At 34.3% G+C, this 17,859-nt stretch overlaps 1 protein-coding gene across 6 annotated transcripts; it reads left to right on the forward strand.

Annotated features, from left to right (window-relative positions):
- Nucleotides 1-11,013: 11,013 nt before the first annotated feature.
- Nucleotides 11,014-14,546, forward strand: LOC117681455 (uncharacterized). Of its 6 annotated transcripts, none has more exons than XM_066085672.1 (2): nt 11,014-12,612; nt 13,964-14,534. In XM_066085672.1, the coding sequence occupies exons 1-2, from the start codon at nt 11,230-11,232 to the stop codon at nt 13,967-13,969; spliced, it is 1,389 nt and encodes a 462-aa protein (XP_065941744.1). In that variant the 5' UTR covers nt 11,014-11,229; the 3' UTR covers nt 13,970-14,534. The 6 variants fall into 6 exon arrangements, 2 of the variants coding, with proteins under 2 accessions (XP_065941744.1, XP_065941743.1); XM_066085671.1 differs by having other exon boundaries at nt 11,014-12,801; nt 13,964-14,533; XR_010714251.1 differs by lacking the exon at nt 11,014-12,612 and adding an exon at nt 12,963-13,245 and having other exon boundaries at nt 13,964-14,546.
- Nucleotides 14,547-17,859: the final 3,313 nt, after the last annotated feature.

The following is a 17,859-nucleotide window of genomic DNA, read 5'->3' on the forward strand; positions in this document are numbered from 1 at the left end:
CATCGTAGCTAATAACAAAAATTAACTTTCAGTAAGACTTGAGTTAAAATTCATTCAAAGTTCGGTTGCAATCGTAAGTATTGTGTATAGCTCAGCATCCATATTTGATGGTTGACCTCAGTTGACTCGAATGATTGACGTCCAAAAAATGGCAAATCTGCTGCACGTCGTGATTGAAAAAACACGCTGTTGCAAGTTTAAGGTGGCTCTTTACACCCACTTTTTGTTCCAATTTTCAATAGAAGACCACAAAACATATACTTATCAAATATTAAAAGGATGATAGGGATACTATAGGTATTTTAAAAGATTTTTTTTGTCAGATAATGGATATTTCCTTCGGACACTACTTGATTTTATTGTTTATTTCGATAAATAATACGACACAACGTGAAGGTGTCACATACCACATTACTTGTTAAGTAATGAATTTTCCAATTAAATTAAATCTATTCATTTAACAAATTTTCAAAAGAGCGGTCCCCATATGATTCGCCTCAGTTTAAATCAGCCAGTACCGGATTTGCATTTTTCCAGATTTACCTTTTTGTGTACTGCGTCATCAAAAAGTGGTGTATAGAGCCACCTTAACTCAGTTAGGGAATTGTTCTTAAGCCGTTGTATGCCGAATGTAGAATTAAACTATTATAAAATGAAACATATATAGATTTATTTGTTTGTACCAAGTTGCAGCTCATATTGCTTTAAGTAATTCATTTATTTACTGGAAAATTTTACGGGTTAATCTCGTTTTCATATGTCGTATACATCTTTGTAAAATCTTGATATCAAATTACAATGTACTTTCTTTCTTACGCTTAGACTGAGAGTAATTTTTGTAGCTTATCGGGGAAAATAATTGAAAATCGTTAACTGTTCTTTGAAATCTATAATTGGCATCTGTCACGGTTGAGTTATTTATTTAGAAATACATTTAGCTAAAGGCAAATAATGATGAATAATAGATTATTCATTATATAGGGTTTTTTTCTGGAAAGTAGGAAAAACCCAGCTTACTATAGTTCATGTAGTCTAGAGTAATTCATGATATTTAAACATTTAGTCAATATTTATCAGTGTATATTTATTTTGGCGATTCCTGGCTTCGAGTGATTTATCTGTAATTCGATTTTTGTACTTTATTTCACCATTTCCATTCATACCAGACATGACACTTATAAATTTAGCATGACTTTGAACTTGCCCAAATAACCTTGGGTCAAGGTCTTAACATACCTTCTGGTCATAGGCAATATTTGAGTGAATTAAGATTTCAAATGTTTCTCAAGAAGAAAGACATAAACTAGACATAAATTATGTACTTTTCCCGCCAGTGACCTTGAACTTACCCGAATGACCCTGGGTCAAGGTCATGACACACCCTAGGTCATAAGCAATCTTTGTGTGAAGTTAGAATTTCAAATGTCTCTCCGTAAAAAAATATGACCCGGACACGAATTTTGCTTTTATTTCTGCCAGTGACCTTGCCCGAATGACCTTAGGTTAAGGTCATGACACACTCTCTGGTTATAAGCAATATTTGTGTGAAGTAAGAACTTCCAATGTCTCTCCAGAAGAAAGATATGGACTAAACACGAATTTTGTACTTTTTCTGCCAGTGACCTTGACCTTAACCGAATGAACTTTGGTCAAGGTAATTACACCCTCTGGTTATAAGCAATCTTTGTGTGAACTGAGAACTTCCAATGTCTTCTATAAGGTATGGAACGGACACGAATTTTGCACAGACAGATGGACAGAGGGGCGGACGGGCAAAGTGATTCCAATATACCACCCTTAACTTCGTTGGGGGGGGAGGGGGTATGATAAAAACAAATTATAAAAATAGAATCAGACGAACAAAGAGCAAACGTAAGATATTAGATTAATAAGTTTCTGAAAGTCACAAAAATAAATCGCCCCCAATTTGACATTTTTCAATAGTTTTTGGAAAAAAACTTAACAAATTTTTAAAATGATAAGATGCCAGTGGGTGGTTTATTACAGAATTTCAGACAATTTGGGACAATATTGTTACAATTATGGACATCTGCAGGTTACCAAGTCTAGGATGACTAGAGATGGAAAATTTTAGTCTTAGAAAGTCCACTGAAAACTCGCCAAGCTTGCTTTGAGAAGTCGCTGCCTTATTGCGGCTTTAACTGGGATTGAGAAACACTATATTGCCTGTTGTATTTAATCTAAATTGATTCAGAATCAATTTTCAGACGGATTATCTTCCTTCAGACGACGTACAACGTAACCCCCACATCAACTGGATATATCTCCATATGCCATACCCAACAGGGTCATTGAAAAGACATTTTACTTTTTATCACAACCAACAATATCAAAAGATTTGAAACTATCTAAGAAATGGTGTTCAAATAGACAGAAATAATTTCGGTCTTTAAATTAAAAAAGAACGTAAAATCAGTAACGTTTCTGTATTAAACAAGATTTTTTTTAAAACCACTTATGCCCCCTCCTTTTGAAACATCTCTGAAGAAAATAAACGGAAACTGCAAATAATTGAATTATTCAAAATTAAACTTGACCTAGATATTATCTTGATAAACCTGTATACCTAATTTCATTTCAATATGTTTATCCTCTGCAAAGAAAATGAACGGAAACTGTTGGTGGACCGACCGATTTTAAAAAATGTCATACTTTCATAGTTTTTAATACAGCACGTGACTGTCGAATTAATGTATGTCCGGAAAAAGAGAATTTGTTTTTAGGCAATATGGCCGACGTTCGCTCATTTATCTCGACATTTCATATTATAATGCCCCCTTTGAAGAAGGGACGGCATATTGCTTTTCTGCTGTCAGTCACTCTGCCCGTCGGTCGGTCCAACAACAGTTTCCGCGAGAAAACAAGACTATAGCATATTATAATTAAAGGGACTTGGACGCAATTTGTAAGTTAAATATTGAGTTATAAGCAAGAAACAGAGTTTGAAATTTTTCTTTGTTAACAAAGTCTTAAAATTGTTATTGATTACATATGTGTTTTATTGTTAAAAATTTCTATCAAATGTTGCTTTATTCTGTTTACAAGCTTATCTTTTAAAAAGATTGATGAGCTAGCGCTGTAGCCATCATAAAACACAGAAGCAGATTTCTAAAACATTTGTTTAAATTTCTGAATCGATTATTTAACAATAGGAAGGCACAGGGGTGTATTGGAATTATGCTGGAGTGGGGTCTCAATATAGAATTGTAAATTTTTTATAGAGTGGTCTTCACATCGGCAATGTCATAGCTCATTGACTGTGCCTTAATCATAATGTATCTACTGTAATTTCAATTTCGAGGTGAAAATTTTCAGAACTATTGGTACTGTTTGTATTGGTAGCAATCGTATCTTCCCGGGCTTTTCCGGCAAGCTCGGAAATGTTTTCCGAGCTTGAAGGAATTTAAGTTAAAGCTAGCTATTTATCACGATATTTAAAATTACACTTTGCTTTATAAGACCTAAGCTACTGTTACTTTTTGACATTTACAATAAAACACAAAACTTCATGTGAAGATGCTAAAACGAAATTAAAATGGTACAGTTTATCTAAAATAGTGCAGTATTCCCAGAATCCCCCACTATGGAGTCGAGCATGCGTATTCCAGTGAAAAAGACTAACGTAGTTGCTAGCGCTCGAGAGCGCTAGCAATAATATTATTTGCGAACACGTGAATCAGTTTAACGTATTTGCCACGAGTCTTTTTGTCAAAGAAATTGTTATTCCATACTTTACATTATTCGTAAACACATACAAGACTCGAGCTTACATAACAATGAAAAATTGCATCTTTATCTCTCTTAATTATGACTTGACTTCTAATATTCCAATTTTGGTCAATCCTTCGAAATGCGCGAGTAAATTAATCTAAAATCGTGTCTTAGTCCTCTAAATAAATGTGTTATAGTTGTCAAAATGAAGCGAAATGTTTGTACTCAGATATCAACCAAATTTGTCTCTTTTAATGTTTGTAACAAGTTAACGTTTCTTAAAGGGACTTGGACACGATTTGATATCAAAAATTTTATTTTTATTTTTATGTATAAAATGGTTCCCTGGTGCATTCTAAACGATTGACCAATTTAATGTTAAAGTCAAGTTACAAGGGAGATACAGAGGTAAGAATTGACTGTTATGTAAACAAAGCTCGAGTCTTATAGTTGTCTACAAAAAATGTAAAGTAGAGAATTTACCATTTCTTAGACAAAATTACATGTAAAAACAAGTAAAACTTATTCAATATCTTCATAAATACTATTATCAACAAAAGAAATATACATTTGATTAAAACTTACACCAATACAACACATATGACAAAAATGACAATATTCGAGTTTTGTTTCCACAAAGAATTGAATTATGAACTCTGTATCTTGCTTATAACTTGATATTTGACTTTCAAATTTTGATATTGCATTAAAACTTCTATATTTATCAGTATAGACACAGAAAATGGAAATTTTTTTTATTTCAAATTTCAGTAAAAGCGTGTCCAAGTCCCTTTAAAGGCATTTAGCCCAATAATTTCTATAGTTTTAATTAGTAAAATGTTATGAGTAATGTTAAAGGACATGTAGGACGGTCCTAAAAGTGGGTAACTAAAAATTTGGAAAGAATCATAATTAAACAATCACAATTTGTCACCTATATGTGGGAAGAAAGGAAAATGGAAACACTGCGTGTAAACAAAGTCTTGGGAGAAAACGAGAAATTCATCGCTTCCCAAAAGGATCCATGGTATATTGCAATGACTGAATGACGATTGCAAATTTTGTTAAATCAAATATCTGTTGTCTATTTAACACTCGGATTACGAAGGCGCGAGTTTTATATGACAGGGAGATATAGTTACGTATTCCGATTTTTATTAACAAGCTTGGATTCACAACCGACACGTTTGCTAAGTTAATAACACTTGTTTTAAAATAACGAATAACTGTGTTGGCGGTGTGGTTGTAGCTACAGTGTTTATTTATCATGGCAGCAAGCATATCATTTCCTCGCGGAAAACTAATAAAGTTAACATGCTGAGGAAATTCATTAGTTTTTAAGGAAAGTTGAATGTTCAACAATTTGAATTACCAATTTGCGTATAATTTTTGTTCTTCATTTGGCTATATATTGTTCTTCAATTACTCCTCTTTTTAAGTAAACAAGAGGCCCATGGGCCACAAATCGCTCACCTGAAACAATTTTATCTTTGGCATGTTTTTATTCATAGTTATTTTACACATCAAATGAGACTGAAATTTAAGCTCTAAAATACCCATTTGCAGTAAAAAAAAAAATCCCATTTCACTGAAAAAATTGAAAAATATTCGTTAAATAATTAAAAGATCATATTAGCATCTGTTTTGTATTTCAATCATTAAAAGCTTCTTTATCGATTCATCAAATAAAAATATTGCAGGTGTGATGAGGACATTAGACATGTTAGATTTTGCATTCTCATCGATCATCTGTCTTATAGACTAAACTCAATAAACATGGAAAGTCTATATATAGTTGATAAAGTCTATCAATGATTCCTACTTTTTTTCCATAACCATTTTTTATCTTTTGTTCCTTTATCTTTCCTAACTGTGTGTTTGTGAATCAAAACTTCGTAAGAACTAAGATCCACACCTTTTTGAAGTTGTTTGAATTTATGATCCTCGATCCCGATCACTTGGATCCCGATATGTAAGTAATTGATATTGGGATCGAAATTCCAAAAAAAAAAACCCACAAAAAACTAGTCGATAAACATATTTCCAGATAATTTATCAATGATAAACTTATCATGGAAATTTCTTTTTTCTTTTTGAATACTTCTTTTAATAAAAATGATTTAAACAATTAAGAATCTGCACTATCTTAGAATGATTGCATAGTAATCTCACAAACTGTAGCATTGTAATTCTTAAAAAGAAGAGTTTAAAACATTTTCCCATTATATAAGTCTATGTTAAACTTTGAACATCTTTTAGAGCCGTACGTAGTATTAGTCCGGGGATCACGGTTTTCACAATTTAGAATCTACACTATATTAGGGTACTTGTATAGTAATCTCACTAATATTGCACTGTAGTCCTTGAGAATACATTTTTAAAAACATTTTCCCCATATATTTCTATGTTAAATTTGTCTTTTTTAATCAACTTTGAACCCCTCTTGGGACCCCAGTATTGACCCGGGGATCGCGATTTTTACAATTTAAAATCTTCACTATATATACAAGCTTTGGTGTAAATATTGACATATCTGTTGCAGTGGTTCTTAAGAAGAAGATTTTTTAAGACACCCACCCAATTTTCGCAGTTTCGCAATTATCTCCCTTTTAAAAAGGGTTGTGCCCTTTATTTTAACAATTAAGAATCCCCTTCCCATAAGGATGCTTTGTACCAAGATTGGTTAAATTTGGCTCAGTGGTTCTAGAAATCAAAAAAAAAATCAAGAAATCAAAAATGTGAAAAGTTTCCAGACGGACGGACGACGGACAACAGGTGATCAGAAAAGCTCACTTGAACCTTCGGTTCAGTTGAGCTAAAAATCTGTAGACGAGTTACATTACTTTTGAGGTCTTAAGATCGTCATCGGAAAACTTTTCTCATATCGGTGAAACAAAGCTTAATCAACAGTGGGTTTCCGATGCCTTTAAAATCGCATGGTCATAATTTTGGTCTACATGTATATTTATTTATTATTCTTTTGGTCGTCGTCCATCCTGTATTAACAGTTTTACATTAACGTCTTGAAACTACAAGGCAAACTATTAACTTCTCTGGGATAAAAGGATTGTAAATTGTAAAAGTTTTGATCATACTCCCCCCCCCCCCCGGAATCTTATTGGCTTGGCCATATAAGCAATATAGGGCAACATTTTCAAAACTCTTCTCTGCTATCAATAATTTTGGAGAAAAAAACTATATGGATGGTATGATGTCCATGAAGCTTTTTACCTAAATTGTGAAATTCATGAACCCCTGGGCGCGGGGTTCAGGAACCCTATGTAGGGCTAATATTGCCCATAGTGTAAAAATATTGAATTGTTCAGTCACACGAGTCACAGACAACCTATTTGAATTGGTCTTCGTCCGTCATCAAGCGTTGTCTGTCGTTCGAATACAGTTTTACTTTAACATCTTAAAAATACAATGCAAATTATTACCATTTTTGGTTTAAAGCATCTCTGGGATAAAAGGATTGTACATTGTAAAAGTTTTGAACATATTTCCTTAAGGTTTCTCCACCCTCGATGTTTTTATGGTTTAATCTGTGTAATTTTTGTTTAAATTTGATGATTAATATGCAAACAATCAAATTAAAGTTAAATATTGGTATGTTGCAAATATTTTGTTCATGCTGTAGGAGCTAACACAAGTACACTATCAGGACAGTTATAGCAACGACTGCTCTCTTATCAAACATCACATTTATTTTAACTAATTTCGATATAATAAAGTAATTTTTAAAAGAAATTAATCGCAATCCTTTATTTTAAGTATTTTAACATTTTAAGGCCATTTAAAATTGCCAGTATGAAAGCTATCACATTTACAGTGCATTTTGATACGATTTTTCAACCATGAATAAGTACAGTTTAGCAACATAAAACGTCTATAACTTTTGAAATAATGGTTCAAACTCACTGAAAATTGGTACATTTGTAATTCATTATATATCCTATCGAAATCTGCAAAGAAATGTTTACCTTGCCTGGTAAAAAATTATGAATTGTGGTCTCTGTCAAGTTTGCCTATATACGCTTTTATCAGTTTTTCATTGAATTCAGCGATTTCAACTCAAACTACTCTCTATGAATTGTTAAACATTGGTGTCATTTCACTTTACATAGCTTAAAATGTGTTAAACACAAGTATAAATCAAGAAATATTGGCAAAACTATGCACCACATAACACATTATTATAACCGATAACGGTAAAATATTCCGGATTGCTCACAATGACGTCACACGACAATCGAAAGACCTTAAATACCCTACACTAAAACATCGACTACCATTAATTTTGGAAAAACTAAATCCATGATGTCCTCTACCTAAATTATGAAATAATTCCTTACCCCTGGTTCAGGAACCTTGGGTAGGGCCCATATTGCTACATAGTGTATATGTATTGAATTTCTCGGTCACGGAATCTCTCAGACGACATTTTGCAATTGTTCTTCCGTCGTCATGAGTTGTCCGTCGTTCGTTAACAATCTTACAGCTTGAAAGAGGCTTTTTATCCGTATATCGAGCCAATGTCAGATAAAACATGACACGAACCGTTTGCATAAAAAGGTATGGTGAGCTCTGTATCTTGCTTAATAAAACTCTACAATTGACACTTAAATTTTATTTGATCAAATATTCATTACTAAAGCATTTTAAAAAATTAAAATAGACAAAAAAAATTGATCAAAATCGTGACCATACGTTATATCAAAATCAAAAATATTTTTGATAGCTCCTAAATGGGCTTCCATACGACCATGCCTCTTTCACTTGTTCTTCAATTAGTATATACAAGTTCTTTCCAACTTTCTGTTAGTAAGGCGCAAAATGGCTTTAAAAACTGTCATTACAGTCTACTGATAAGCTGGCAAGAAAATACGGAAAACAGAATTCAGTACTTGGAAAAAAACCACCAATGCAATAACATAATTTTGGTGCCAAGAAGAGGAAATGTAAACTTTAAGATAGGACAGCTTGTAAGTTGTATGGAACCAAAAAGGTTTGTAAGAAATTTAGATCTCCTTGGAAGGAGATCCATTGCCATTTGTTGTGACCAAATGCATGCAAGGTTAAAATAAATCGATCACACACTCCCTGGATGTATCATTTTGATCGTTAGGCATTGCATAACAGCAGATATGTTCAAGTGCGCATTCTGCAGTTCAGTAGACGGCAAGGGTGTTCAACAGAGACACGGCACAACACATACTCAGAGAGAATTATAATTAAAAACAATATTGTACAAGAGAAACAAGAACACATAATTGACGCAAGCGTCAAATGAGCCGCAAAAATATGATTGCTGTATGAATCATCATTGGTTGTTTACATTAAAACACACCACAAAGAAGAAAATAACGAGTTGGTTGTTGTACAGTACTAATTTTTATGGTAAATTTAAATAGATTTGTACATTATTAAAATACAAAGTTCATCATTATTTTGATGGAAATTATGTATTTCAAACCATTTTTGTTTTTTTTGCACTGTATTGAATTAGAACTTAATGTATCAGTTAATATGATTTCAAGGGACCACATAATAAAATAGAAATGGATTATCTTAAAGGTACATGTGCGATCGTGCTCATCCGTTAAAAACTGCACAATTCATAGTACAAAATAAGCCGGTAATTTTTTCCCCAGATGGAATTACAAATCTTATCTACACTTCATTTATGAAGGTAATCATGGTTATTTAATTGCATGAGGATCTCAAAGGAATTAAAAATAAATCAGGTCAGCTCAAATTTCAGGTCAATTCAAATTTTCAGATCTTTCATATTTTTGAGTAAATTATTGATATGGATGTCATTTCATGATATCTTCCTACCACATTTCACATGGAAATATAATAAATACACACAAAAGAAATTTTATTTGATGCAGAACATAGAAATTCAAATATATCATTTATATAATAGTTCATGTCATTCAGGTCTTTAGTGTTTCAGGTCTTTAGTATGCTCCGTATACCGATCCCGATAGGCTACATTGTTTTGAAAAAATGAAAACCTCCGAAATTTTTCGAATAGATAATAGTCTCGATAAAAACGCGTCTAACACGACAGTCTATGACCTACTTTACATTTACAAGTAAAACAAAAATATGTAATATTTTTTAAAGGCATAAAACTACATGCAAATTTACTTTAAATTCATAAAAATTAGCATGATATTAATTCTATAAAAAAAAACTATCCCGCAGAAACGCAGTTACAATATCTAAATGTATATCAAATAACGGACCGCCTTCTGGCGGCCCGTAACAAAAAAAAAACTATTAGTAGAAGTAACGTAATTAGTGGGAGATATAATGTTGTTGGAAAACGGAAGACGACAGAGTTAAAGTCCTTTCCTATTCGTACAACATTAAGCTTAAATGTAACAGGTCTAAATTTCAGAGTGACATCCAAACTTTAAATAAAGTAAATTAGAATTTTCAGGTTCTAGTCCTAAAATCCGATGTTGCATGCCTGGGAGTTCTTCATTAAATCAAGAAAACGTTAGACTTTTCTCTTGATAGAAATTTCAATTTCTTTCGCTACCTCATCTGCAATGCAAATACTTTAAAGGGATATACAAAGGAAAGGAATATGAAGATTTGTAACTGTGACATTACCGGGTTTGTACAAAGAACCTGCACCAGAAAAAGTTTCTAGATTTGATAGAGCGATGAGCAGTAAATCGTAACACTTGACTTGATTTGAACATATTTTTATTGTACAAAATTACAACTTCAAAAACTTAGATCATTTTTTAACAATGACCTTGGACTCTCTCAATTGATTTTGGGTCAAAGTCATGACACACCCTCAGGTTATAAGCAATCTTTATGTGAATTAAGAACTTCCAATACTTGTCCATAAGAAAGATATGGACCGGACACGAATTTTGCACTTTTTCCTGCCAGTAACCTTGACCTTGCCCGAATGGCCTCGGGTCAAGGTCATGACACGCTCTTAGGTCAAAAGCAATCTGTGTGAAGTAAGAAATACAAATGTTTCTCCATTAAAAAGATATGGACCTTGCCCGGATGGCCGTGGGTCAAGGTCATTGTCCAGAATGAATTGATCATCCGCGTTTTGGCTTGGTAAGCTCTTTGTAAGCTCTTGGTAGTCTTTGACGAAAACGCGTGAGATCCTCAGTGAGGAATATAGAGGTGTATTTTTTAATTGCTTTTTTTTTGCCTATCGGGTGCGATCGAGATACCTTCAGTCAGCTGGATACCACGTTTGTCCTTGCACAGGTCGATGACCATACCATCAATGTAATAGAATTTTTTCGCGTTACGAAGTATAGCGAAAAATAATTGTCCTGACGACATGTAAACAATTACGAAAGTGTGGGGTTACTAAGTTTACCTTGTTATGGAGTATTTAGCCAATGAAATTTCAGTATTGAGTGTACGTGTTCGAATTGATTCATGGGTTGTCAGTAAGGTTCACTTTCTAGCGCACGCCGTCCCGAGCAAGTCGTGTTTTTCGTCATGGACGCCAGACAAATACAAAGCTCAATTTCAGAAGAAGTAAACAGAGTTGTTTCACGTCAGCAGTCCGAATTGTTAAGTAGTTTGCAAAATATGATGGACAGTCGTTTGTCAGTTTTTCAACAAAATATTCAACAAATTTCCGCGTCTCAAATAAGCAAAATTGAGGACAATCTGAATGAACATTATGTGTTTCGTAAAAAAGGAAACGAGAATCAGTATAAGCATGAAGCCCGAGTGCTCACGAATTTAAAGGAGGCCAGGGAACATTTAAACTGCGGGAGTGACGATGGAGTGGAGTCGGCAAAGAGCAGTATCGCTGAAGGTATTGAAATGGTTAAAAATCGCCAGAAAGTGATTAAGTTGGCAGATTCGTCTCAGCTTGGTTGGAAAGTAGTCCAGGAGTATCAGGCCAACCCCATAGCAGACGATTCGGACGATGAGAAGAAGATGTACAGAGCACAGATGAGAGCCGAGCGGAAAGTTTTCAACGGGAGAAAACGTCAGAGATTCGAACCCTATCAGAAGAAACCAGCGACCGTCTCCCCTATGGAGACAGATGAAAGATCAACGAGCAGTGGAAAACCCGGCAGATGTTTTGACTGCGGAGCTAAGGGACATTGGAGTCGGGATTGTACGAAGAAAGATGACAAAGCAAACAAGATAAGTGAAAATTTAGAAAAAAATTTGCCTATTTCAAATTTGGCGCTTTTTAATGATATAAGTAGTATCATATCTCCAGTTGGTCGTTTAAGATCACGTTACAGCGAATGGGATAACATTGGGACAGGTAAAACAATATTAGATATTATAAAGTCAGGATATAAAATTCCATTCAAAACAAATCCTTCTTCTATTGAATTAAACAACAATAGGTCAGCAAGAGATGAACCAGAATTCGTCACAGGTGAGATAAGGATTTTGATAGAAAAGGGATGTGTGTCACGGGTAAGGGAAAAACCAACAGTTGTAAATCCTTTGACGGTGGCCAAAAATAGAAACGGTAAGCGAAGGTTGGTACTGGATTGCAGGCACGTGAATCCTCATTTGCACAAGTTTAAGTTTAGATACGAAGATGCTGTCACTGCAAAAGAAATGCTTAAAATGGGAGACTTTATGTTTACTTTTGACTTAAAATCAGCCTATCACCATATAGAAATTTATGATGAACACCGACAATATTTAGGTTTCTCATGGGAAGAAAATGGCAAAATTTCATATTTCGTATACAATGTTTTACCATTTGGCATTTCCACAGCAGGGTACATTTTTTCAAAAGTTCTTAGAGAACCGGTGAGGCATTTAAGATCAGAAGGAATAAACATTATAACATTTTTAGACGACGGTATAGCTGCAGGCAGCAGTTTCGAAGTGACATCAAACGTAAGTTATTCAATAAAAATGCTTTTTCAAAATTTGGGTTTCTTGTTTGCAGACGACAAATGTAATTGGATTCCAAGTCAAAACTGTGATTGGTTAGGTTTGCATTGGAATACAGAGAAAGGTCAAGTTCACATCAGCAACGACAGAATTTATCGTCTAAATTTGTGTTTAGATACTATACATGGTGAGGTACAGAAAAATGTATTGTATTTTCGTGCAAAATTTTTAGCAAAAATTGTTGGTCAAATTATTTCCATGAAAGTTGTTTTTGGTGATATTGTTAGAATGAAAACAAGATTTTTGTATTACTGCATATCAAGCAAGGCTAGTTGGGAAGCTCAGGTAAAAATAACAGCAAATGCTTTGAGAGAAATTGAATTTTGACGAAAAAGTGTTTCAATTTTGAATGGAAACGGTTGTTCCATTGATTTTGTAAGTGCATCAGATGTATGCAGCTTATTCTTATATTGTGATGCCTCGGATGTAGGCTTTGGTGGTTATTTTGAATGTATCAATGATAACAATGAAAATGTTTTTATGGGGAGTGTAGTAGGAAATTGGACAGCAGAAGAAGCGATGCAGAGCTCAACATGGAGAGAATTAGAAACTGTTAACAGGGTCATGAAAAGTAAAGTCAGTATTATGAGAAATTCAAATTTAAATGTTATATCAGACAGTAAAAACGTTGCAAAAATCATGCAAGTTGGAAGCAAAAAACCATATTTGCAAATCATTGCAAGCCAGATATTTGAAACTTGCACCGAAAACAGCACTCAAGTAAGTAATGTATGGAAGCCCAGAAACGAAAACAAAAGAGCAGATTTCTTAAGTCGTGTAAGGGACATGGACGATTGGTCAGTACACGATGATGTTTTTAACAGTTACGAAAAACTATGGGGTATGCATACTGTCGATAGATTTGCTACACATTACAATAAAAAGTGTGAAAGGTTTAATTCTAAATATTGGTGTCCTGGTACAGAGGCAGTCGATGCGTTTACCCAGGTTTGGGTAAGTGAAAATAACTGGTTAGTTTTTCCGCCCAGTTATATACCAAGAGTTATTAACGAAATGATAGCAGAGAGGGCCACAGGTACATTGATTATTCCGGAATGGAAGTCGTCCTCATATTGGCCTTTGATATTTGAGGGAAACTGTTATAAAAATTTTGTAAAATTTTGTTATTATCTACCTGACAAAAAATTGATAACGCATGGCAAGGGTAATAAATCAGTTTTTGCAAAATTTCCACTGAAGTTTAAGATGTTGGTATTGAGAATACAGTTTTAGAAATAAATACATGTTCATAATATTAAGATATTTCATTTTGGTGGTGACTAATTTTTTCCAGGACTAGGAGTACAGTCACATATAAACAAAGCAGTTACCGATAGCGGCGTTTCATTGGACAGCAAACTGGGGACTTTCAGCGAGCACATGTGTGGGTACCTTTTATCATCAAAGAGTGACAGTACCAACAAGACCTACAAACATGGTTTTCAACGATGGAAGAAGTTCATAAATGACCACGGACACAGTGAGATTCCAGCACAGCCAATTCATGTTGCTTTATATATTACTTATCTGTTAGATTCTGGTGCTTCGTATTCTACAGTACACACTACAATTTATTCAATAAAATGGATGCATGAAATCAGTGGTTATCCAGATCCCACAGATAATTCCTTTGTGAAATCACTACAAGAGTCGGCTAAACGATTAACGGGTAGACCAGTGCGCAGAAAGGATCCCGTCGACCGTCAGATGCTACAGACACTGTGCGATTCGCATACAGATACTACGGATGTTCTTATGCTTAGAAATTTCAGGCACGTAGCATCAGGGGGGGCCAGGGGGGGCCTGGCCCCCCCACTTTTTCTCGCAGCAACAATTTTTTTAAAATTTACATATAAAAAAATGAAGTATAATGGAGTTGGCCCCCCCCCCCCCCACTTTTTTGGAAGTTAGAAAAAAATTGATATGAAAATTAGGAAATGAGTAGTCAAATTGAAGTCCCCCCCCTCCCCCCCCCCCCGGATTAGGAATTCCATGATGTGGAGCGAAAAAAATATTCGTATGGAAGAAAATTTTTTTTGGAAGTATAGTTGTGTCCCCCCCCCCCCCCCCCCCCCCCCCCCCCCCCCCACGGATTAGGATTTTGAAGATTTTTGGAAAACTTTAAATTTATTTCCCTGTTTTTTTTTTTTTTGGCTAGTCAAGATTTTTTGGATGGGTCTGGCCCCCCCCCACTTTCAAAAACGATGCTACGTGCCTGAATTTAGCTATGATTTTGATAGGTTTTGCAGGTTTTTTAAGATTTGACGAACTAAGTTCCTTGAAATGTAAAGATGTCATTGTTGAACAAAATTATTTGCAAATTTTAATTGAAAAATGCAAAAATGATCAATACAGAGATGGAAACGAAGTACTCATCGCAAAAGGTTTTACTAGTGCTTGCCCATATGACATGTTTTTACGTTATACAAAGGAGGCGGGAATTGATATGTGTTCTGATCATTTTATTTTTAAGCCCGCTTTAAGAAGCAATGGTATTTCCAAATTAGTGACAAAAAATAAAAAGCTTAGTTATAGTGCAGCAAAGCAAAATATTGTTTATCTTTTAAAAACTGTAGCTCCGGATTTAAATATCGGTCTACACTCCCTTAGATCAGGAGGGGCAACTGCTGCTGCAAATGCTAGTGTCAATGAAAGATGTTTACAAAGACACGGGCGATGGAAATCGGTGTCTAGCAAAAATGTTTATGTGAAGGATTCTTTAGAAAAAAGGTTATTTGTGTCAAAACAATTGTTATTATGATTATTATATATATTTTTTCTCTTCTTTTCTCTCCCTTTCTTTGGTAATGTCTAGGATCAGCCTGCTCGGTGCGCTGCAATGCAATTGAAGGGTGTTTTTATTATGTGTAGATATGAAATGAAGTGTAGACTAGAATTTTTTCGCGTTACGAAGTATAGCGAAAAATAATTGTCCTGACGACATGTAAACAATTACGAAAGTGTGGGGTTACTAAGTTTACCTTGTTATGGAGTATTTAGCCAATGAAATTTCAGTATTGAGTGTACGTGTTCGAATTGATTCATGGGTTGTCAGTAAGGTTCACTTTCTAGCGCACGCCGTCCCGAGCAAGTCGTGTTTTTTGTTTTGTTTTTTAACTATATATATATTTATATACATAGGTGTATTTTATATTCCTATTTCTATAAATTATTCAAAGAGTGAGGTTCCACCACTCGCATGTTTGCTGACTCCGCATTTGGCCGCGGATACACAGGTTTCCATAGTATTTTCAAAACATCTGGTTGTTTTCTATCTATGGTTTTTCCTGGGCGGCGGAGGAGGCTTAAATCATGTCATACCATAGTATTATGGATGCACATATTGTAATTTTTTGTTACTCAATATTAATGCCTTTTCCAATGGCTTGTTTATGTGTTTGAAAAATAAACCTGGCGTCAGCCTGCTCGGTGCGCTGCAATGCAATTGAAGGGTGTTTTTATTATGTGTAGATATGAAATGAAGTGTGGACAGGGTTCTAGTAGGTACGGAACAGTTATAAAAACGTAGGAGTTGCGTCTATCTTACTGTTCTATGTCAACCAGTCTCCTCAAAACACCATATTTGTTTCAGAAGATGTTATTTCAGTGTCTTCAGCCATCTTACCATCTTTATTTTATCTTTCGGTTAATCTGTTCAGCCATAATCGTAGTGAAATATTCACGGTCGTCTCGAATGTGCGAAAGAGTCTTGCTTCGCTCTTCAGCTTCATGCATTGTTTGCAAATAATGTAGCATTAACCCAATAAATGTATAAAACAGCACAATTTTAAACCCATGAACGTTCCGGGAAATTTTAATTTTTTATATGAATATATCTTAGGAGCGCCAACGACCGCATAAAAAAGTTGCACAAGGTCATGTGGCCTCGAATTAAACCTTGATAATTTTAAAGACTATTACTTGTCGTAACATAAAAACAATAATGGTTGATATGACGTATGTGTTAGTTACATCAAATCAGTTTTCCGCATTTAAGATGGAATGCTACACCAAAATTTTATTTTATAGATCGTTAACGTTTAATAGACATTTCTGAATATAATTCCGTTGTTCAAGGCAGAAAATATATGCTCTCAATTATTTTTGACATTATTTTTTGTATGTATTTTTACGAGGAAGTGGAATAACTGTTTTGGTTGCAAGTAATACATTGAAGGGATGGAAATTTGTTTATTTATAAATGCATGATAAAAAATATCTAAATAATCATGTCACGATAAATTGTGTAAAAATAATTGTTAGGTGTAAACTTGAATTTGTCCATAGAATTCCAGGACAAAATTACGCAAAACTGTCAAGCAATTTTACTTTGTATAGTGAATGCCATCAACTTTCCGAAGATCCATGAAAAACATTCAAGGCATTCATCCAATTTTCAAGGTTAAATTTCTCAAAATCAATTGTCTCCGTTTCTTAATATTTTTTTGAAATATTAATTGCTCGTAAAGACTTGTCGGAGCTCAGTTCCAATCGATCACTCCAGTTTGCGCTCTTCCTCCGTTGTTCATGCAAATATTTCTTGTCTGGGGGCACTGCTATTATCATTCTAAACAATGTTACGTCATATTCACAAATGCATATTTTTGTGATGTGGAACGATTGGGTCAATATTATTTTAAAAAGACGCTACGTCCGCCATCTAAATTTTTATGCTGCTGTCTAAAGAATTTAGACGGCATTCACGTGACGCATTCACATTCTAGTCTGAAGCAAAACAATAAAATGTTGATGTTACAACGATGATGTCATAAATCCTTTGTTTACTGTTTTGTAAGAGGAACATGGTATTAACTTGAGGAATTTATATTGCTTGGCCAGATTTAGTTTTTCAGAAGTCATGATACAAACAAGATATAGACCTCAGGATTCTTTGGCTGTGTACACAAGGTTCAGAACATGTTTGTTTATGTTATATTAAATTATGTTACACCTGAACCATTGTATCCTATGCATGATTTATCACAATATCTTAATCTTTTTGTCATGGCAAGTACATGTGAATTACAAACAAACACGCTTAAAACGTTAAACGTGATGATTTGACAATTTTGACTATTATTATGTCAGAAAACTGCAAACGAATCGATATCCGCGAAAGTGCCAGGCAACAATATATGTGCAATTCCAGTAACCTTAAAGCTTGCCTAGGACATAAGGGTTGGAGAGTCC

This window comes from Magallana gigas, chromosome 5 (assembly GCF_963853765.1).
Source record: "Magallana gigas chromosome 5, xbMagGiga1.1, whole genome shotgun sequence".
NCBI classification, from domain to species: Eukaryota; Metazoa; Mollusca; class Bivalvia; order Ostreida; family Ostreidae; genus Magallana; species Magallana gigas.

What these genes read in the sequence shown, in the direction of transcription:
- LOC117681455 (XM_066085671.1), top strand. Translation starts at nt 11,230, where the DNA reads ATGGACGCCAGACAAATACAAAGCTCAATTTCAGAAGAAGTAAACAGA.